This window comes from Poeciliopsis prolifica, unplaced genomic scaffold, assembly GCF_027474105.1.
Source record: "Poeciliopsis prolifica strain line A6 unplaced genomic scaffold, Auburn_PproV2 SCAFFOLD008, whole genome shotgun sequence".
Taxonomy (NCBI): domain Eukaryota; kingdom Metazoa; phylum Chordata; class Actinopteri; order Cyprinodontiformes; family Poeciliidae; genus Poeciliopsis; species Poeciliopsis prolifica.
Genome location: NW_026562383.1, coordinates 15,834,417 through 15,858,810, shown reverse-complemented (window position 1 = coordinate 15,858,810; position 24,394 = coordinate 15,834,417). Strand labels below are relative to the sequence as shown.

The window sequence follows — 24,394 nt, the reverse complement described above, 5'->3', positions numbered from 1 at the left end:
TTTAGTTGCCTCTATTGCATCAAGGTTCACAGTCGGTTCACAATTATTCTCTCTTTACTGTCTCTTCTTGTTGAAAAATCATTGTAGAGATTTAATTTCATGGTGATTACTGTTAATTTGTTTTTCATTTTTCTTCATCTCAGTTTGTGCAAATAAACTACGCATTAAAGAATAGTTCAAGATTTTGGAAGCGGGGCTCAGTCAGTCGAACATCATTCATAGAGCGTTTTCAAACAGATTAAATGACAGACAGACAATAAAGACAGCAAAAGTAACCGAGAACAAAAAGTTGAATAAGACTATTTTATGAGATTAAGACAGGATAAAGTTCTAAACACAAAGAGAAGTGAAAATATAAGATCCAAAGTAAACAAAGCTGTTTAAATCCAGTTTGAGAACAAAATATCTAATTGAACCTAAATTTGAAGTTATCCGGAGATCTATGTGGTAGTAAAATGACCTTTTTTTTTTAACCTTGTAACAAGTTTTCTTTTCAATTCACCATGAGTGCACAAAACTAGAGTTGTTTTTCTGCTTCATAAATAAAATGTTTTGTTACATTTCAATTTACTCCACATTGTGGCGAGGGTTTGGACCAACTCGCTGTTCAGCCCGACTAAAAAAAGAGTGTTGAATTTGAGTGTTCGTGTGAGAGCCTCACATCCAGTCAGATATATTATGCACCTCTTTTATTTACAACACAAATAATCTTCTTTATCCATGGAGTTGATCAAAAAAAGAAAGAAAATGTCCAAAACAGACAGCAAATAGCCTGGCTTGTACACTATATACATATAATGCAATCATGTTAACATCTTATACAGTTTGTCTGTGAGAATAAACTTCACATATCTGCATAAAGCATCTAGAGTGCAGAGATTTCTCCTTGTCTTTTCTTCTTTACCCTCTCTGGTGTACTGACTGCTGTCCGATCAGTCCCCTCTGCTTCCTTTAATGTCACTCCAAATTAGCCCTAATGCTTAGCAGCAAGTGTCAAGACAGACTTGAAAAAAAAGAAAGATCACTAAAGAGTCAGCCAAGATTGATACATCAAGACAGGAATTAGTCAGACTTCGAAATAAAGCAAGAAAACTGTCTAACTCTAAGTGAGTTAGAGCTACAAGGAAATAAAAATAATTGTAGACCATGGTATAACTTTATAGACAATTACTTAGAGTTTGTCAAACTAAAGTAAAACGTTTTAAACTGGATTCTATCGACAGATTCTTGCCCTTAATGCAATGCAAGACTTGAGGAACGATAATTGCAAAGATATACAGTACAAAGTCTCCTTATCAGTCATGTGTAACTCATACTCTCACGAGCCCTCACCATTAGTAAACAAACTCACACAACATCAAGCACAACACCTAGTAAAGGCTTTGCCCCATCTCCAAGTTACACTGGTCAATGTGGGTAGATCTAAACTGTAGATCTAAACACTGTTTCTACTGGTTTCATGTATTGTTTATAGATTTACTGATGAAAACTTGAATAGCAATAAGGAAACTTTTACAAAAGTCAAATAATGACTATTTCAAATCCTTTCAAACACCCAAGAGAAACCTGCTTATGCAGTCCTGTCATTTAACCCCTCAGATAAAGACAGGTAGAAGAGCAATTCAAGGTTGACAAATATTATCTCAATTCAAATCTGCATGCATTAGCTTTTACTGTATGTAAATTGTATGTATTACAAATGATAAGCTAAATGTCTAAGTCATCAGCCACAGTTCACCCAGAGCTCCTCTTGATAACTGATATAGGACATCTTCAGTTTCTGATTTAATACGTCTTCGCCTTAACATTGCAGCTCAAGGCTGTTTTAATAGAACAAAAATCAATGAACACAAATATTTAAGAAATCACAAATCATCTACCAAAAACATCATACAACTGTAATAAATGGAGAACCTCAGGGCTTCAAACAAAAACAATAAAGCAAACAATTGGTTCCCTCAGTTTAAGAAATTCTCTCCAAGGATTTGCAATCAATGTCCTTACTGTAGTAAACGCTGCGCATGTTGAAAAGGAGATTTTGTAGAACGTTAATTCCTGTTACATCCACTTTTAATGGTGCAGGTGTCTTGGAGTCGAGTGTATATCACTACAATGTTCCCTTTATATCGCACAAGACATCATAATATATTTTTTAGTCCATTCCTGCTTCAAACATGAATGAACACAAATGTTTGCGAATCCAGTTTTTTTAAACCGAGGGAGCAAATTTCTTGCACTTCTACTTTTGCTTTGCCAAGTGGCTCTTTGCAACCTCCACAATACTTTTGCATTTATGGCATTCCAAAGACAATTCCAAAATAAGACATTAAACTAGCATTCATGAGTGTTATCATTTGCATCTGTACATGTAATACGTAAAAAAATGGTTTAAAAACTCTCACTCCTAATCATTTTAACTCCATTTTACAACAGAGAGTTTATCTTTCATTACAGCGATTAGTTTGACTGATCAAGTTAGCTGAAACAAGAGAAGATTTACATATACAGTTGAGTTGTATACACGTGTGTATGGAATATATGAAATGTCATGGTTCATAGTATATCTTTAGAATTGCGTTCATCAGATTAAACTTCACTCATTTTGACTTTCCAATATGCAATTGGAATCCAAAAAAATATATATAAGTAGTTCTAAACATTCATTAGTAATATGTTAATTTGTTAATCTAACCAACCATATGTATTCGTTTATATAATGACTAATTGAGGTTACAGTGTAGAAAACAGAAGACGTAGGCAATATTGGTTTAAAATTTTTCCCCAACACAAAAAAATCAGCAAACTGTAAGTTTACAAACAACAAATTATGTCCTGGTAAAGCTTAAAAAGGGTTTCTTCTCAAAAGCAGTTGAATTCAGCCAAAAAAACAAACAAAAAAAACAAATGTTTAAAAGTTTTATAAGAAGATAGAGAACTGACAAAGTTTAAGTGCTTCTGGTATTAAAAGAAGCAGATTTTTTCCCCCCCTTCTCTTGTCCCATCTTGCTCGCTATTTCCTCTGTTGTGCATGGGCCGGGATGAGACTCTGGCTGTATTGCACTCTGTAAAACACCACGATTTCACCATAGAGACACATATACTTAAAACAAATATGGAAAATCTGATCCAACTTATTTTATTTTGAACAAAAAGCAAACTTGTTTCAACGGATGTGACAATAATATAAAGCTCTATTACATTTATGACATTGTTTTCTGTATTTATGTCTATATCTGTACATCTATAAACAACTCTGGAGAAAAACGAGATCATTCCAAAATTTACATTGCTTAAGTTTGAGTGAAATTGTTCAATGACGAAACAAAATGTATTATTTTGAATACGTGTATTAAAAAATGGCAAATGACATGGAATGGCTGCCTGACATAAAGGTGCTAATTTAAAACTTTGCACTGGTCTCTTAAATGTCTTCCAGAGCTGCTTTTAACACATTGTTTTTATTTTAATACATAGAATTTAAAAAATATAAAATAAACATCTCCTAAATTTAATCAAAGTTTTTATTAGACATACTTTTGTACAGAAGATTATACCTTTTGTCCATTCTGCCCTTATAGAGTGGCACTGGAAGTGTAACAATACGAACAAACCAAATTTCCAGAGAAATGGAAAGTCAGTCCAAAGACGAGTCCGGACTGACTAGTTGAAGTTCCCCTGATGCAGAGATTTCTCATCTACTTTTAACTCCACTAAGTGAGATGGTGAGCAGGTGCAAGGACAGGAGCACAGCAGAGAACATGTGCAGTGTTTATTTGTTCTGCAGACCTCCCATGATGTCATCTTACTTGTCTTAATTTGTGTTGCCTTCAATGCCAATCTAAAAATGGAACAAATTTAACACCACAGAAGGACACTAGGCGGTGGGACTTCAGTTTTATTATTGAGCAGTTAAATATAAGAAAGAAAATACAAAATTATTTTTAGTTTTTGATTTTAAAAAATTACAATTTTGCAGCTCATGACTACTTTCCACTTGACCATTTTGTCCAATGGAGCAAAAACGTTTAGATACCAGTAATCTAAGCAGGATACGGGACATGTTTCATTTAAAAAGACAAGGTAGGCTCTACCGGTGATTGCTTGCCATGCATGTTGCTCCAAGTTTGCCATTTTGGATTTTCAGAATAGCCTCAAACTGATAATAATGAAGAGTGGCACTGCTTTAGTTTCAGTGCCAACTAAAGGGTGCAAATGTTTTTGGTTTTTTTTTTGCAACAAGAAACATTTCAGAGCAGCCAAATTAATATATTTTCTAAGGGAGAAAATAGTGTAGTAGCCTAAGTTAAAAGTGAGTCTGGTCACTCGGGCATATTCTCAGGTGTCTCATTAAAAGGACTTTCAAAAGTAGAACTGGTTTGATGGAAAGCTTTAGAAGTTTTAAACCTTAGTGAACTTTGGAACCGGCCCATGCCTTCTTCTGGCACAAACACTTGGCACACTTAAAAGGTTGCTAAATTGTAATAATATGTGACTCAACATAGATAATGATAAATTATAGCAGAGCTCAGTACTTACATAACAAGGGTGATTATTCAATCTTTCACACGTACATACAGACAAATTCACAACAAATCTACTCTCTGTCTTTCTCTCTTGTGAGGCTGCAAATGAAAGCTGATCTTTGGCAGCTGACATTTTCGAGATCTCCTCTGTGGACCGAAATGTCCTCAACTACTGGTTTAGCGTTGGATTTTGGGCAGTAGTAATGACTTCACACGCATTTTCTGTCTTCCTGCTGTGTCACTCAGTATCCATCCTCCACACCAGGGGAACAGAAGGAGAAAGGATTGAAGCAAACTGTGATTAAGGCAGTCTCATTAGTATTACAGAGTGCGTTTTTTTTTTTAATTATTATTATTTTGGCCCCTGGTGAGCAGACAGACTGCCACAACAGTCATGAGTTTCTTTTCCTCCTTCTTTTTTGTCCTTACAGAGAAGATGAGTAGGTGTGAACAGTGGCGGTGAAAGAAAATCAGAGTGTGATCCAAAACATTAGATCCATGGAGGAAGAATATCCGATCGAAAACAACATCAAGCTGTAATCCTCTTTGGAAGAAAACGTCATATTTGGTTTATGTACGATATTCGTATCTCCTCACGGTGAATTATGTTTTACAGGGGTCCTAGACTAAAAAAAGCACAACCCAGGGCGATTGAATTAAGTAAAGCAGAAGGCTAGATCTAATTTGTCCTCTGAAGTTAGTGCTAGGGGCTTTTTCAGCGGCGTGCAGAAATGGGGATCGACAAAGATTCCGCTTACAGTAGATTATTTCTGTCTCACTTAACTGAGTTCATTTTGAGATCCAAAGAAAAATCAAAGCAGATACATACACATTAGTAGGACAAAGAAGATGAAGCTCTGCCACTGTCATCTACTGAGGTCAGCTGATAGTTTCCCTTCCTTGTAGCACAGTTCACATGTTGCAGCTGTCTTGAGATCTGCCCCAATGGCAAACCTCATGTACCGTACTTCTTTACAGTCCTTCAAGTTATAGGGCTTTAAGTAACAACTTTCTCAGAGCTCTCTGTACTGTAACAATCCCTTTAGACCCACTCCTGCATGGAGCGCTTGCAGTACAGTATGTGCCGCTGTGTGCTCTTCCTCCTGAACTGGAAAACGGTGTAGAGGAGGACCATCATGCACAGCGCCAGGACGCAAGGAATGGCAATCGCCACAGCCTTCTCCGTACCCCCAACGCTGTCCAGTTTGATGACCACATCCACGTCGTTGTTGTCACAGTGCCTTTCGTCTGCCGCCGGGGGATTCCAGCCCCAGTCGGGGTCATTGGGGAGGCCGTCGCAGCCCATGAAGTCCCTCAGAATTGACCTGGGGTAGCCGGGCTCCACGCGAAGCAGCTGGTTGTTAAACTTCCAGTACTCTTTTCCCTTGTAGAAGTAGGTAAAACCTGCAATGGAAATATGAAAATAAAGGGGAGAAAGTTAGTTAGTTTGTTAGGATTGAGTATTACACTAGTTAAGGTAACCATAATGATGCCCTGTTCAGTTATTTTGCTGTCAAGTGAAGCACTGCAAGTGGGATGTCATTATGTTGAACTACAAAACTATCTGTTTTACTGATTGTCTTTTGTCTGATAATATGCTTTCTTGCTAAGATTTTAGACATAAAATTATTCTGAAGATGAAAAACATATCTATTAAATTATCACTATAAAATTCATCATTGAAAAATGAAATGCAAATTTACAAGCATAAAATTATCATATGAAATTAACTAAAACAATCCCAATGTTGTCTAAAAAAAGGCAGAAACAAATTTTCAAATAAAAATTATTATAATTTTTTCTGTCCTTTATTTAACCAGGTGAACCCCATTGAGATTTGAATCTCATTTTCAAGAGGGACCTGGGCAGAAGTCTGCAGTACACAGCAACCTGGTTACAGAATAAAACCAATTAATACATACAGTATATACAAGTGTAAAACAATAGAAAAACAATTTAAAAGCAATGACACTGTTTCATAGAATCTTGTTGCCTAGTTTAACTGCTTGAAATAAATACATTTTGACATCTTGAAAAAATGAAGAAAAAAAAAATTTAAATTCCAGGGTCAAACATTTAGTTCTGTCATCACAGATTGAAATGACAATCTTTTCATGAGTCAGTGACGGTCAATTTTATTTTTTTTTTTTTTTTTGACAGAAACCACCAGATTTTAAAACAAAAATTTCTGCCATTTTCAAAAAGGTACTCAAGGTTAGCAAACACCACAAGCTTATACATGTGACATAAAGATAGAAAAGAAATTTTTCCTCCATTTTCTCCCCCTAACAACCATTTGGATGTGGCTTGGGTCTAATGTTTTTTATGGAGAATTTTCAAGATAACTTTGATGCAGTTCTCCAACAGTGAGCTCTGGAAGTCCCTTAAAAACGTCTTCACCGTCTGTGATGGAAAGATAAATATTGATCCCACTCCAGCGTTTATTTTATGGGGATCTTTAGCGATTCCTATAATTTTTGCAATTCATATACCATTTGCCTTGTCCACAAAAGCGCCTTGTGGAGAGTCAGGGATGCCCTTCCAGATAGAGATGGGTTTAGGGTAACCTGGGTCCATCGTCCTCATCTCCTCGTTATACCTCCAGTATCTAAAAACAAAGAAAGACAGTGATAAGTACCAACAGTTCAGAGGATTTGGAGTTGGCTACTTCATATTGATCCAATATGGACAAAGACTCTGTCCTCACATAGACAGAGAACAGTTTTCTCTGCTACTATTTAAAACATATATAATTAGGACAAAAGCATAAAGTGTGTAGGTATTGCACTTTCTCTGTTCCTAAGATGCACACAAAGCAGAATACCCCAAAAAAGAACAAGGTAAATTTGCTGAATCGTTTTTTTGTAGCTAGATAAAAATATGTAAGGCATTTATCTGCAGAGTCATAACCTTTTGCTTGCATTTTCATATTTTGTAGTCGTTCATGATGCTGTTTTGGGGGTTTTTGTGGGGTTGCAGTGAAAGTGAATGTGCCGATAGCAGCAGTGATGATGTGGAGAGCTAAACAAATACAATTAAATTCAAGCATCTCTCCAGCTCCATGCCTACTAACTTATTAGATTTTCCAACACAACTTACTTCTATCAACCATATCCCCCCGTGTTTTAGTTTGCAAAGGCAATAAATGAAATGCTACAATTTTATAAGGTTTGATCTGAATGCTTTGGCATGTTTTATTAAAGCTTCCTTTTATATTTCTAATACTCATGTTCAATTCTTGCTTAGTGAAGAGATGAGAGCTAATTTAAGCTCTAAGTTTACCAAGTAAACATAAAAATTTGTGCTGACTTTAGTTATTAATGAGAGCTGAGTGGATGTTATTACCATATACAATTTGAAACGTATAAATATACAGAACTTAAACAACTTGATTGTCAGTGTTCCTTAGATATCTGTAATAAGACAGAATTACTCCAACTTATATGATGATACTTTAAAAGAAAGGAACATTGGCTGACTCATTTCACATGACAGGAAAATCCAATCAATCAGTCATCCACGGCATGTCTATCTGCATTGCAGATTAGCCTCAGAAGTTTTTGTGAGTGACGAGCTCCTCACATGCTGCTGTGCAAACCCGTAAAACTATAGATAAAAAAGCCATTTGAAGTAGAGCGCCATTAGCCCCCCGTCACACATCCCTGCTGAGAGATAAAATCAACTTTAAAATGATCTGCACAACATCCCTCTTTTATTAAATAGAAGAATCTGTGGATGGAGATGACAAAGTGCTTTGCCAGCTCCGTCCACAGGGTCCTGTGACCTTTCGGGATATGATTTATCTCAACAGCTGAACATGTGAGTCAGACTGGCATATTCTCATACTGTACAACGGCTCTGACGCACGTAAATAAACAACAGATCTTCTGCTTCAGGCATTCTGGAGAGACAACAAAAATTATCTTGAAGTTCCTTTGAACTAAGCTAACACCTGGTCCCATAAAAAAACAAAACAAAACTTAATCAAAGTTGTTAAAGTTAAACCTGAGTATCACTTTTGTGGCTACAAAAAAATGCACTCAGGATTTGAGAAAGTGTAGAAATGTAAAAAAGCAAAGTAGTTTTTATGGGGTTGAAGTGAAAAAGTTCCACACAATGTTAAATATTAAATCAAATCACTCTTGAATTATTTGACTCTTTGATTAAGATAAAAATTTACAATTTATGTTTAACTGATTGAAAAAGTTAAATATAACTTATAAGTCCCTTAAAGATTTTTGCTTTTAAGGGATTTAACTTCAAGTCACCTCCCAGAGTGCACAGAAACACATATTCAAAACTGCAATAATAATTATGATTCTGTATATTTTGCTGTTCTAATTAGAATGATACTCAACTGAGCATCGAAAAAAACAACAAGAAAACAGAATTTGCCCTACAGACTGGTGAAATCACAAAGAAAATATTCCACATCGAGATGATTTAAAACACAACCTCTCATCTTCTGTTCGTAATTCATAAGTTGAATTACAAATATATATAAAAAATATTTTTTAACATTTTTTTATTCATTTATTTTGATATATTATATTGGCTAAAGCAGCTACAATTGGTTTTCAACATCGCCCCTATAGGATGACTGGAACATACAAGTTGTTAAAAAGGCCAAAACTATCCTAGCCAGCAGAAACCACCCACATTAGGATCGTTTCCCTTCCCTTAAGTCAAACACAGACCAACCATAAGGTGCAATCAGTCCAAATACTTTTTGTCCCAAGCACAATTGAAACTTTTAGAATGTTTTATTACTTGTTGACGTGTGGATTATGCCTCGACTGTCTTTGACTGCCGCTGTGCACCAAATTTTTCCTTGTGGGGACAAAGATGAACTGAAGTGAAGTGAAAAACTGGCACTGGAACTAATGATCCAAACAAACCTGTCTCCTTTGAAGAAGTAGGTCTTAGCGACATCTTCCCACCAGACGGCCGTCTCGATACTCTGTGTGGGCATGCCGCTACCGAACAGAGAAATGTCCTGAGGGTAGGAAGGCTGAAGATGCCGATCCTTGAACACCCAGAAGCGGTTTCCTGAAACACAGAAACAAGGTTAGTATGGGCAACAACCTGGAATCACACCAAATAAAAAACTGCAATATCCCTACTTGTTCATGCCCCTCTTTGTGGGTTATTTTTCTTCATGAGATTTCACAGACGAGATGTTTCATAAGCTCGTTTAAAGATTATCATCGCAGCACAGAATGTAAGCTTGATGGTGCTCTGAAGGCAACTCTGCTGAGTCTTGTTGTTTTGAGTCTTATTGAAGTTATTGTTGCGTTTAATTCAATTTGATCATAACTGCCTCGGGCAAAGGAAAGAAAGCTGTTGTGGTGCAGTGTTTGCGTGTGCTTGTGTGAGCGCGAGGTGGCTAGACGCTCTCGTGCACACAGCCACGAGTACGCACATGGTTAAGTCCTTCAGAGTGAATAAATAAAGCATGAGGCCCTCTGATCCCACTGGGTGACAGATGTCATGTTAATCTGTCTGATGGACGGATGTCTCTCTGGGACCTACACCCATTCTCCAACCATGCAGACGTCTACGAAACCCCACGGTGAACCACTCTGGTTTCAAGTAGCAAAGAAGATATTGTGTGTTTAAGAGCTGACAGTTCAAGTTATATCAGTCATGATGTTTCCAAATTGATATTTTACTAATGCACCAATACCACAACTGTCACATTATAACTATACATTTTAATGTTTTTTTTAAATGTATTTCTCTGAGATTTCATGTGATGCACAATTGGAAAAATAATTATACATGGTGCACAATTTTTAAAAAATCTGCAAACTATTTAGTACGTATCTGCAAACCAGAATTCTCAAACTTTATAGAACCAACTTTTGCTGAAAGTATGGCTACAAATTGTTTGGGTTGTCTGAAGCAGTTGAAAAGCTGGAAAATTCTGGCCTCTGTCTCTCTGCAGCTATTTCCTGTGACCCCTACTTAAATGGTGACAGACGAGACATCTTGTTGGCTTCATCTGAAAAGCTGTCAAAGACTAATGGAGGTTATAACTATGAATGTCCTGTCAAAAGATTCTCCCATCTGACTTTTGCATCTCTACAGCTCCTCCAGAGTTACCATGGGCTACTTGGCTGCATCTCTGATCAATTCTCGATACTCCTTGCTTAGCCTGTTAGTTTAGGTGGACAGTAATATCTAGAAAGGTTCCAGACTATTTACACTTTATTTTGCGGATTGACCTTTACAGAACAGCTGCATTTAGGCTGAGATTAAACTATGCTGCTGTGGACTTTATGAAATAGCTGACATTAACATTTGAATTGAAGGGTTTATTACAAATGCGCAACAAAGCGTTTAGATTTTTGTTTGCAACAAAAAAAGTCAATAATCTTGCTTCAATTCTCTGCAATTCAATTTACAAATATATACTTTATATTACCTTTAAAAAAGACAAACTTCCCTTCGCTGTTTTCATACACTGCATCAATTTTGGGAGGCAAGCCTTGCCAGAAGTGGTTGATCGGCATGGGGTAGCCGGGGACCACTGAATTGTCCCGTACTCTCCAGAACCATTGATCCTGCAGAAACAAGACATGCAATATTGTCATTACCTGACATGGCTGAAACATCAGCAGGAATGCTTTCCTCATGGTGATAATTCGCTTTACCTTGAAGACAAACAGCTCCTGGCGTAGGATGGCCAGAGTGTTGAAGCCTCCATCACAAATGTTTGGTTTGGAGTTGGGGTTAGACGGCTTGGACCCCTGCGGAGGGCGATGGGGTCTTGCATGGCGGTCGTGTTTCCGGGGGTCTGAGGGCGGATGGAAACGAGGAGGTGGAACTGTAGGCGGCGGACTGGTGGGCTGTGGAGCTTTATCTGGTGGTCCTATAAATACAAACTGCAGAGTTACAACCTGTTCCTGTGAATCAGAACTTCACTGCTGTGCTTTTATGATATTTAGCAATTTCAAAGACTGTCCCCACTGAGAGATATTTTAACCAATGCAACCATTTCTTTTGGCACTGATTATTTTTCCTCTTTTGCAATCTGTTAGTTGACTCACATTGCTTTGAAAAACACAAATTGGCTGACCTCTTTAGCAGCTGACAAATGCTGTTTACTGGCATTCAACCCAGCATGACTGACGCAGCAGCGTTTGCAATGTTGACGAAGTTTCAGAGCTTTGCAATTTGATGTTTTGTGATGTGGTACATCTTTAATAAAATGTTGGAACATTTTAACTCATACAAACTGTTACTTAAGGATTTATTATTTGAAAGGAGATTGTTTTGTGGTACATTACCATAGATTTTCTGGATTCCCTGCAAGTCATCTTGAGGTAGTTTGAAATTCTCTGTGTCCATATACTGGTAGAAAGGAGCCATGATAGCAGTGGGATCATTCGAGTGCTCAAGGCCGAGGGCGTGCCCCAGCTCATGAACTGCAACCAAGAAGAGATCATTTCCTAGAAAGGGGAAGAGAAGATCTGCAGTGAGAATTTAAATCCTTGACTTTATCCAGGACAATATAAACAGACTTTACAGAAGTCTAAATGTTAGAAACTGACTCGTGTATTCCCCACATCAAATAATTGAAATATATAGCAAGAGGCCGTCTAAGTAGATTTCAGAACATACCAAATGTAAAAAAAACATGGCACTACCTCTAAGCGAAAAAGAAAATGACGTAATATCAGTAAATAATGATAAGGCTAAAAAATTTTGATTAAAACAAATTTCAACATTCAAAAAGTTGTTTCTAAAATGATTTCATGATTGCACATTGATAGAATTAGTAAGTTTTTATATCATTCTTACATTAGTAGGTTTGCCAGTTTGTTTTTCATGTAAAAGTTTAGTGAATTTGTTAAACCGTGTGAAAGACAAAACTTGCTTTTTCTTAACCTTGCAGCTGTTTCCCTAGCTACTCCTTATTTGTGAAACTACCTGTGTGTAGAATGTTAGTTCCTGTGTTCCTCCTTCCTTCTTATCAGAATGGCTCCCTTCTTTGATTTATTACCCCTGCATTCCTTTCACTCCTGCTTTGGTTTGTGTTGATAAAAAAGACAAGCGCTGAAGCAGAGTCAGAATGCATGGTGAACTGTTCAAAGGAGCAGTTCTCTATGTCTTCCCCTTTCGCAAAAGGCTTGATAGAGAACTTATAAACTTTGTCTGTGATTCTCTTTTTATGTAGGTTGAGAACAAACCTATCACACGTGTTGTTTTCTTTACCCACCAAATGTTCCCAGAGTGTGTCCAAAAGTTTTTTTTCTTCCAGGATTGCACTTTATTAAGTTCCATGATTTTTCTCATTAACTCTGACCAGTATCCCTGTCCTGTGTGTTTACATTCCTTTGCACCAAAGACACCGACCTTTAGTACGAAGCTGCCATGTATCTTGACTTCTTCTCTAATTATTGCACTCCTTCTTCATCCTTTTTAGTTTAGACAAATGGGTTTAACTGAAACTTACTTAGGGGTATCAGTATAAAGGGGGTGGAAGAAAGTACAATTTACATTTTTGTGATTGTATATGTTAAAATATTTTGGAACAGTTGTTCACTTTCTTTCCAATTCCACTTCTATGATCATTTGCAATGGTGCATCAAAAATGGCACTGAAGTTTGTTGCTGTAAGGTCATGTATTCAAGAAAAGCTCAAGGGACATGAATACTTTTATAAGGCATTATATCTCTGAGCTTTGGGCAATGAGAAACTGTGTTTGCATTTAGATTTATTTTTATACTTTGTGTGTTTTTATTACTGATGTTACTTCTACATCTAATTTTTAACACATATTGACTCGTATTATTTTTGCACATATGCTGTGAAGAGTGTGTCCATTTGGGAACAAAGAATTCAGTGACAGACATCAAATCAACCATTATAACGCAAATGCATGACTCAGTCAATATTTGTTATCAATGCTTTTATTTTTTTTTCCACACATCAGTTTTTACCTGCTTGTTTAAACTGAGTTTTATCAACCCTGCACAGACACGTGCATTTAATTTTGTTGTATTTTTATTGTTTTTCACAAAATAATTCAAATACATAAGCCACAAAATCAAAATAACTACTTACTTTCCCTGCTCCAGAGTTATAATAAAAATTAGTTAAGATTACGGGAAATGAATCATGAAGCAACAAGACTTTCTCCTGGGCTCGAATAAAGCAGAAGGACACACATTCACGTTTTTGCCAAGGACATGCACGTAATGCACCTGAGCATTAAAAAATGTCGGCCAAGAACCGCTGTGTGTTACACACAAACAAAGACAGATGCAAAAGTAAAAATTCCACAACCAGTGGATGTAGTCAGCTCAGCGTGTCAGTTTGATTTAGGAGGAATTACAACTCTTATGTACAAACAGTGACTGAACTTGTCCCGAAGAGATGGTTGCCCTTTGCAAGGATGATATGCACTCATGCCAGGAGCGCTGCATAAAACCACCACTGACCCTCAGCCAGCAGCAAAAAGGTTACACTTTCCCCTCTCCCACTTTCACCTCATCCAAACAGCCTCTGCCACAGATATGCGAAAACGCCCCACAACGATTCCCTGAAGACAGACTGGAGCTACCATTAGCACACATGTCAACATGCAGCATTTACAGATGCACTGCTGTGAAAACCCATTAAAGATGGTGCAGCTTCCTTGGCACACATGCTGAGACAGGAGCGTTTTTTTTTTTCCTCCTTTAGTATCAGCGCTCCAAATGGATGACAATGGCATGCTGCTCAGGGGCGAGCATGCATCTGACTTGGGAGTCTAAGACTATTATCATTAGAGAACAAAAAGAGAGCGCGAAGGAAAGGAGCTGATGGGTGGCAAGTGGTATCCCTGCACAAACACAATGCAAGCCACACCCCCCCTCCCTCTCTAATGGAAGGGGAGAAAGTTTCTGCACAGCAGCTGGATAATAGCGAAACCGCCTGGTGGTGCTTTCACAACCCTTCTACCCGTAGGTAGAGTAATTAGGGAGTGTTTGGTTGAATGCCTCAAAAAGGTATCCTATTCTCCTCTCTGAGCTGTGCCACTGCAACCACTCAGCTACATCAAATTCAATAAATGTGGATAACCATAATCATGTGCCAGCAAAAGCAAAACTCCTAAAATAGCATCGCTCTCTATCCTGTCATCTGAAGAGCTTATTATACAGACAGATACCAAAGTCCTGACAGATGGGGGGATTCATCTTTATAGAGCGACACCGCATCAAACACATCTTAGCGCTCTTTGTTTTTGGCTGAGCGTCCCTCACACTCTGCCCTGCGATACCGTCGTTCTCATAACACCCTCCAGCCAGGCCATCTGTACTCCCCTCATCTGGCATCCATCACTTCTTATCCATCTCTCCACAAGACTGCACTTTTTACTGTTTGCTTTCCTCACCTCTTCCTCTCAGGGTTATTTATTTCTCCATCATCTTTGTCATCTGTCTCTCTGCTGTTGCCTCTTCTCTCTATTTCTATTATATCTAGTAAAGACTCGTATCATTTTCTTTCTAATTTAGTCATGTTGCAACCACAAACCTTACAATTGTTTATTGTGCTTTTATGTCATAGATGCATTCAACATATTTTCACAAACAAGATCTGAAAAGTGTGGCATGTATTGGTATTCAGTCCTCCCCGAGTCAAATCAATTATAAATTGATTATAAACCTGCAAATATTTTGGTCTATGTCTATATCAGCTTTTCACGGATAGATATTTTTCCCCATTCTTCTTTCTGCACTAACTCAGTCAAATGTGATGTAGATAAAAATGTCAGATTCTGAATTGGATTTGGACCATTACTTTAACTTGGCCATTTTGACACAAGAACACATTGGGGTTAGGCAATTGTGTCCATGATGCAACATTTATTTTGATTAAATTAACATTTAACAATTTGTTGACTTCTGAAGGGCATTGATTACACTGGGTTTTATTTAGGTGTATCAGAGTAAAGGGCGATGGGAACATATACCACTGTTTTCTGATTTTGGTTTACATTCCCTTCTCACCGTCATGGTTGGGGTTTCCAAGGGTCCAAGGCTCATCTGAGTCAAAGTGTGTGTCTCCTCCGATGCCAGGCCCTGGGAAATAGGCATGGGCGAGGAATCCGCCCTCCCCATCGAAGGGCGAGCTGTCACCGTGAAAGCCAGAAGCGAAGATGATGGTGATGTCCACGTCACGCCTGCCAGTCTCCAGGGCACTGTATGGAACGGCCTCGAAGCGCAGGGGAGTTACACCCTGCCACACATCAAACGCCCTCCGGATGGCATCATGAGTCTCCCGGGCACCCACCTTTGGTGTGATATTTTTTATGCTGCAGGAAGATAAACAAGAAACTGCTTGAGAGGCTTCAGAGGGGTGGAGGCTGGCAAAATATGGAAGTAAAATCCTCCACGCTTCTCCCCATTGAGTTTTTAGCTCATTAATTTGGAGTGAATATTTCCAGTTTTTAGAATGAAGCGACACTGGGTAAAAAAAGTAACACTTGAGACAACTAAAGACCAACAGCTTTCACTAGCTTTCACTGAACTTTTAACACACCAGTCGTTATCAGCCCCTGGCAGGCAGAGAGGAAGGCGGAAATCATCTTCTCCTCTCTCTCACTATTCACTCGTTTTTGTGAATAAAGCCCGGGCAGTGGCGGCGGCAGCACCGACTCAGCACTGATTGACATTCCATTAGACGAGGTTGCTCATCAATTCAAATTCAGTGAGCAAGCAAGGAAGGATTTAAATAAATTGGCAGTGTTATCATCTATTACTGCTGTAACCTGTCAATTTGCAGTTGGGCTGCAGACCCGTTTATCAGTCCTCCTCAGGCCCATTAAAACCCAAAGCTTAATTATAGCAGATAAGATATTTCTGCTGAGATTGTGGATAGTTTATTCTCCCATTTTCATATATCAGGGCGAGGGCAGTTTATTTAGCTTAATGAACGGAAAAGAGATTGTGTAATGGTTCAAAAAGCATCCTAATTTGTTTTTAACTGTGCTACATACTATTTTATACAATGAACAGCACATACGCAATACACAATTTAGGTGTTAATCTGTTGGCATGTGCATGTGTGAATGCCCCCCCCACAAGCTACATATTTGTTCAGTCTCTATGACAAGTAGCAAACAACCCCAGGTGGTTAAAGGCAGTAAAAATATATTAACAAATGGTGTAAAACTAAATAAAATGAAAAGAACAAACAAAATTTGTAAAATGTATTAAAAATAAAACAAGACATATGTATTTTTAAATATACAAGTTAATAAAAATAATAATAAAATAAATTACAAAATGAACAAACAAACAAAATATGCTAGATTGAGACACTATTGAAATAAAATGTTATAAGGGGAAAGTAATAGATCTGAAGAAACTTGCCGGCCATCACAGCTGATGTTTCTGTCTCTCACCTGTAGGTTATGTGCGTTCGCTGCCACTTCTGCCCTGTCAGCGCGTATCTCCTCCTTCTTGACCTTGTGGCACTTTTAATTTTATCTGGAACTCCACAGCGTGGCCTCTGCATCCATCTAAAACGTAAAGGAAAAATAAAATAAAGTTAATATTCCATTCAGCATTTTTGCATCACAGTTTACACTCTATGATGACACAAAGCGCAGAAGTGAACTCGTCAGTTCTCTTCTCGGGGACTGAACCACGGCGGCCAAGGAAATAAATGGATGCAAAAACACTGCTAAACTACTTCTAAGAATACAGTTCTCATTCGTACAACATAATTTATCACAACTACTGAACAGACACAATATAATGGCAAAAACATTCGTTCTCACCTTAGAGTGATATCACTGCATGATCATGCAAAACGAGAAGAGGGAAAAGTGTTAAAACCTTCACCCACTGTTGTTTCAGGTGAAGGAGGGCAAGAGGAAAAAAAAATCTGTATCTATCCTTCAGCAGCCCATTAAGATAATCATAGTTCCTACTGGTACTTCTAAAAAAATAAAAGGGTTTTCAGACTCTAATTTTTCAGAATTCTCAATAAAATTTTGACCTACTTTTCAAGTATACATGGATGACAAGCGGCATCATGTGTCTTATTCAGGTGTTTGTGTTGCACAGGTTGTGTTTGTGCATCTGCAACACATGTCATGTGTCTACTTACTCCTTGGTTGTCTCATCCAGCGTCCCTGTGACATTGAGACCGTAGATGCGCTGCATAGCAGCAATGGCTGACTGCATGGTTTTGGCTGAGCGCAGGACAGACATTCCCGGTTCTGTGTGGGGAAGGTATCCATACCTCTGTAGCCATCCCTGCAAGGGGTAAGATAAAAAAAACAAAACAAAAAAAAAACATAATCCTAACCCATCCCATCCCAGAACATTGCACGTTACACAAGTTTAATCAAAGATAAAATTTAAAAACGCAGAGATAAAAAGCTGCTTTAAATATAAAAGTGAAAGAAATCTTTGTTAGAGGAATGCTTATTTCAGACACTCTATTCATGTTGTCTATGCAGCATAAATACAGACCGCAAAGATTCCTCCACTGCAATATTGCTTTGCTTAAAGCTTCAAATACCACTGCAATCAAATGAGAAAAAAATAACTTTGTTGAAATAACTTTAAGTAAATAAATGTCCATTCTAATGCCCTAAAAGGTTGTTCCCAACGGATTAAAAAAAACAAGATGTCCAAGGGAAGCCTATATGGATATAATACAATAAAGTGGGTCTTGTACCTTGCTGTATTAGATCTGCATAACAAACGGTATTATTTCAGATTTTTCAGGGTTGACATTAATGATTTAAGCCACAAAGGCGACAAAGTGGAAAGGCTGCAGCATCAGCTGAAACAAGACAATTGTTTCCCAAACTTGGGTTACAAACTCCCAACAGAGGACTTAGGCTTCACTTTAGAAAATGATTACAAACCGTTTTTTAAAATCTCCTATTTAAAAAGCAGATTTTGCTATAATTCCCTTCAAGAAGTAAAGACAGTATTTGCAAACAGATTAATTTAATACTTGGATTTATGATGGTTTTTCTTTACCGGCAAGTAAATTCTTGTAAGGTTAAGTATTGGGTCATAAGTCTCTTCCAGTGTTATGTTGGTGATAAGCTGATAAGCTGTTGGCAACAATGCCCTAATGCAAAAGTTGCCTCATACAAAAGTGTTAACTTTTCTGAAAAATGCAACTTTACTTTGAAAAAAAAATAAAAGTAAACTTCTATTCTTTAAGTTCAACTCTCCTCTTCCAGTCTCTTGGAAGATTAGTAGAGCACTTAGACATGGTGCGAGAGAAATCCAATGACAAAGTCTTGCAAGTGTAAGTGATCTGGATCTGCTCCAAAATATAATGGGTGCTTCCTTTGTCTGCACTTCAGCTCTCTACCAAGACTGGTTAAATCCATGTTGACAGAATTGGCACAAAACCTGCTAACAGACAAACATTAATGAAGATAGATCTCTGCCAAGGTGGAGATCAAAACACTATGAAGATGTGTGTCTTGAAGCAGTGACTATCTTCCTCCAAAGGTCAATGGGTTGATTTTTATATGTGTTTCAGAATGGGAAGTTATCATTATTTAATAAAAAAAAAAAACACTCTAAACCCATACATACTTTTTCGTTCCTGGTGAGTACAGGGTTGGAATCGCAGTGAGCTTCTTAGAACCCACTTTGGTTCACCAAATAAACCTCATATTAGTAAGAAAAGTTGTGCACATTTTATGTGGGTCTTAAATGGATTTTAAAGAAAATCTATTAAATTGAGTGATGCAACAAAGACAACATCTTTTTAAAAACTTCTCTTGCATCAAATGTAAGCAGGCAATTTAGATGGGAACATTATGTAACACATGGACAAATCTCTTATGTGGCACAGTTTCCCTCCCATATCCAGCCCACCTGAGTACCAAGTGTAAATGTTGACTGAGTTCCCAAGCTAATTTCCTACCATTGTCTGTATCTGCTTATCTGTACAGAGCTGCAAGGGGGAGCACACCTACTTCCAGCTATCTCTAAGCAAGAGGCAGAGTTCAACCTGGATAGGTTGCCAGGACACCACAGAAACAAACAACCATGCACACACTTCTAAAAGTAATTTAATAAGACCAATCAACAAAACATGCATATTTTGAACCATGGATGCTGCAGTACTCTAGAGAGTTCATGGATGCATTGGAATGACATGCAAACTCCATGCAGCAAGACCGCAGGCCTGAAATGAAAACCAGGACCTTCTTGTTGCAAGGCAACAGAACTAACAACCACTCCACCATGCAGCCCCCAAGCAGGTAGCCCAACCAGGTGAAATCAGCTTGTTTATATAGACTGACACTACTTTTTTGCTCAAAGTTCTAGAGTAACTAACATCTTAGGGGATGTTTTCTCTCATTCTTCTAAGCATATCTACTCATTGATGTCCATCCAAGTCCATTTTATTTCTCTCCAAACACGTTTAACTCGTCTCGCAAACATTTATGAACTGGCCCTTAAGCCACTCCTTTGGTTTCCTGAGTGTGTGCTTCAGTCTATTGACGTGTTGGAAGATAATCTGACAATTAATCTGAAGTCCAGAGAGTTCTGGTATTCTTGAAAGATTTTAATACTAGGTTTAGTGATCTAACCATCTTTGCAGAGTTGTTGCACATCTTCTGCTGCAACATCACCAGATCATAATGCTGCCACCTCGATGCTTCAGTGGCCAGTGAGATATTTTGTCATGGATTGGTAGTCACTAAGGTGCTTTTAGGGCAAAATTTAAATAAGCTGTCGTTGAGTGTTGCTTCCTGTCGGATCTCTCTACCACAAAGCCTGATAAATGGAGTGAGTTAGCAAATGGTTCTTCTATTTTCACAAAGAAACACTGAATCTTCACCTTAGTGACTTTTGAGTTCTTTGCACCCTCTGGCAAAGGGTTTTGTTCCATAATAAGTCAGTTTAATCTAGAGGGGGGTCTGGAGGTTTTGCATTTCTTCTAAATAATAGACCACACTGTTATTTTCAGAACGTTCTGATCTTGGAGGACCTAGAGAAAAATTCCCTTGAAACTTGATTGCTTGGTTTCCACTGTAATATGCACCATTAAGTATAAGACTTTACATAGTCCACTGTTTTCCATTCCAATTCAAGTTTAGTCAACTAAGTATATTGGATCAGGTTACAGAAGCATGTCAATGGAAATCAGGGACACTTGAGCTTAATTTAAGCCCTATATAAAGTCAGCATATTTACCTTGGTAAAATGCATTTTTTAATATAAACTTACAAATCAATCTCTGAAAACACGGTTTTGCATTGTATGAACTATCATACAATATAAACAAAATTTTAATTGCATTGTATTATACCTGGGATTGAATTGGAATGTAATAAATATACTCTGTTTATATGATTGGGATGTTTTCATAAAACATTTCTGAATGTAAACTGAGTGCACCTTTTAACAAGTGTTTGCCTTGTAAAAGGGTCTTCAGATGACAGTTGTCATGAATTAATGGTATAAATATAAACTGTATTTAAAATAATTTAAAATTCACTCAAACTGGTTTTAGAATGAGACTGTGGAGTAAGAAAAAAGTGCAAAAACTGACTGGGAGTGAATACTTTCTGATGGCACTTTGTGTCATTTGAACAGCAAAAGGAATGATTATTGTTCTTTGAGGGGAAAAAAAGCTGTTAGATACTTATTTTACATTTTTGTACAAATAATTTTATTCAGGATTATTATGCAGTGAGAATCCCATACCACCCAATGCCTTGCACTGACTGTTATTTATCATCTTACTCTTTTATAGTCAAGCCTCTACAGTGAGCCTGGAATGCTTATCGGAGCTAGTCAGCAGAATTGAAAATGTGCATCGTTAGAAACAGTCCACTCGGCAGGGCTTTAGTTTTAAATGTATTCACCAGAAGCTGAGAAAGCACTGATGGTGACAGCAGTCGAGTGTTTGTGTCTTTGCAGCTTCCGGTTGGTGTGTGTGCATGTGAAAGACTGTGGCCCAGTCCTCTTTTCATCCTCTACTAAACCAGACTAGGAGTTAATGCATACAAAAAGCATCACCAGACTCAGACCTAAAGACATGCCCAGGTGTGTCCTCATCATCTGTAGCTGATCTGCTTCCTCTGTTTATCACTGCTCATTGCTCCCCAATCTTTCCTTCTCTACTCATCTAAATCTCTTGTTTATCCTCGTCTTGCCTCTGAGTCTTGTGTTTTGTCTATAGACAGTGATTTTTAGACAGATCCTGGAAGGATTGAAGCGAGCCATTAAATTGAATAATGATGCGTGTGTGTTACTGTCAGTTTCAGCATTTAATTTCTCCAGAGTGGAAGGAGGAGGGAGCTGGGGATGGGGGGTGTAAGGAGGGTGCAGACTGTGGTGAGGATGGAAATGGCATCAATTAATCAGCTGCAAACTAGCAAATCCTATTATGCAACTTGTAAATGTTTAATCTTCTTTAACACTATATGATGCTGTCAAAACATCTCCCAGCCTCACCTCACGATGACCTGCCATGAAAATACCTTCAATGGGAAAACAAGCATCACATCTAGTTCAAGCACCAATGTAACATCCTCATATGAGCTGTTTCACGATAAATGAAGGATCCAAGGAGGAAAATGTTTTTATCTGCATCTCGTAATGTCTCCATCGTGATGATAGGAGCCACAGCGCGCAGACCCAGCCTGCATATATGTTGTTTTTCACGCAGAGGCAGATGATGTGGAGGAGAGGAGGAGGGAAGGCCGTGCAAAGAGAGGGGGAAAAAAAATCTTACCTCAACGCTGAACTGATGCTGCTCCTCTCCGGACACGGATCGCGAAATCCAAAGCAAGAGATGCAAGCAGAGCGCTGCCGCGTAAAAGCAATCCGGTGGTTTTCTTTTATTGACGGATACTAAGGTCATAATGACCCGCTTTTCTTCCCGACTGTTTATTAGGAGAAGCCGCCTGTCTGCTTTGTGTCAAATGAAAACCATCGGTGCGGGCTTGTCAAGGCGAGATTCGGCTGAATTCAAGAAGCGTCTCTTAATTTAAAAATAAAAACAAAAGACCCGATGGCGGTTGAAGAGGCGAGCTCTGGTGTCAAGCAGAGGTAACTCGGCGCGTTATATTTGCTGTCCTCGCCATTCTGATTCACAACAGCGGCTACATCCATCCACAGCGGTATTAATGGCCATGTACAGTAAAGCTACCCAGTCTGCGCAAGATAGGCTCCCTCCCGACTCGACGCCTGCGCTTTGATTCCTCACACAGCGCAGCATCACAAGAGCTGCCCTATAGGCTGCAGACTGCATGAGAGAAAACCCTTCAGGACGCTCTGTCCAGCTGCAGCTCAATCGACAAGTTCTTTTATCCAACACCATCACTGTATGAAACTTGTGTAAATAGAGTCAGACTCTAAGCAAATTTGACCATTTCTGACTTTTCTTTAGCTGACAAGAATTTTTATTCATCTATGTGGAATTATGGCAAAGGGCAAAATGTCATTTAAAAAGGAGCTGAAAGTTCACAAAGTGGTGTGTTAATGGAAAATTAAGTGGAAGGAAAAAAGTGGCTGAAATAAGTATATGATCAATAAGGAAACCTGCAGTTTTTTAGAGGATTGTGAGACAAAACCAATTCAAGATATTGGAGGAAATTTACAAGTTGTGGACTGTATCTAGTCCAGAGCTGTCACATTCAATGTACTAATCCACTCCTGAAATAGTGACATCAAAGTGAAACTCTGCTAAAAATTTAGTTCATAATAAAATTGGAATGCAACATATTTTGAACAAAGAACATATTTCTAAAACAAGAATTCTATTTTATAGCCTACACAATCATAGAAGACAGTTGGCTGTCTTCTATACAGACCATCAACGACACCCTTCACAAGAAGTGTAAGGTGCCAAGAATTTGGGAGATCAGACTGCTGCATGTAATGGAAATTTAAGTGGAAGGAAAACCAAGGTGGTTAAAAAAGGTTCACAAGTAACAGGCACTCTTATGAAGTCTTAAAGCAAACAATTATAACAAAGAATTTGGAAGAACAACAACAGCCACAAGGTGGCAGCGTTTCATTGTGGAATTTAAAAAACAGCTGTTCCATTTCTGTTGTGTCATGTTTCAATAAAAATACTATATACATAAAATCACATACAATATATAGGTAACATAATACAAATGTAAATGGCAAAAAAAAATTTTGGCAGTAAACTGATTCTTAGCCAATAAAATAATAAGAATAAAAAAAAGAAAAAAATACATAAAATCTACATCATATATACAACTCAACAAACTTGTCTTGATTTAGCCAACAAATTAACAATTAATAAATATATTTAATATTTAGTTCATGGTCTAATTCTGTAGTTTTTTGTGACCTGTGAGATTCCGCGTCGGTGTATGGAGCTCTGAAGGTGACTTACTGTGGACGTTAACCAGTCAGATCTCCTTTGAAGCATCACAGTGACAGTATTTCACATTGCACAGTGTGAACAACTGAACAGAACCGAATATTTCAAGATTTTATTTTAAAAACACGCAAAAAACTTGACTTTAAACTTAAATTTAACATTCAGATTTTTACAATAATTTACAAAAACAGTCATTTCTTGTTTTATTTGCATTTTCAATTGCATTTTCATAAATAAATAACTAATTAAAAAATATTTTAGTTTTTAACCTTTTTGGTACTCAGTTACAGGAATAAATCACAGCCTCAGTCCATCCCATGAACAAATAAGTTGAGAAAGTAGGACTTTGACTTGATATGACAGCCATAGAGAACAGTGAAAAGAAGTGAAGTTTGCTTTTTTAATCATTGCTAAAATGTAGTGACACGAGTACAGAAGTTAGTGTGCGGCAAAAATTATGAACCATCATGAATGATCAATCTGAAAAACCTATCCACATGTCGTGAGTATATTCTTCAGTC

The 24,394-nt window shown here is 37.8% G+C and overlaps 1 protein-coding gene across 2 annotated transcripts; it reads right to left on the bottom strand.

The window, feature by feature from the left end:
- Nucleotides 1-674: 674 nt before the first annotated feature.
- Nucleotides 675-22,689, bottom strand: mmp16b (matrix metallopeptidase 16b (membrane-inserted)). Of its 2 annotated transcripts, XM_055033704.1 has the most exons (11): nt 22,251-22,689; nt 17,631-17,779; nt 17,299-17,313; nt 16,921-17,037; nt 15,524-15,828; nt 11,816-11,977; nt 11,180-11,397; nt 10,951-11,089; nt 9,422-9,572; nt 7,016-7,131; nt 675-5,927 (listed from the first exon to the last, which is right to left on the bottom strand). In XM_055033704.1, exons 1-11 carry the CDS (start codon nt 22,377-22,379, stop codon nt 5,566-5,568), a joined length of 1,863 nt encoding a protein of 620 aa, XP_054889679.1. In that variant the 5' UTR covers nt 22,380-22,689; the 3' UTR covers nt 675-5,565. The 2 variants fall into 2 exon arrangements, with proteins under 2 accessions (XP_054889679.1, XP_054889680.1); XM_055033705.1 differs by lacking the exon at nt 17,299-17,313.
- Between the last annotated feature and the right edge of the window lie 1,705 nt (nt 22,690-24,394).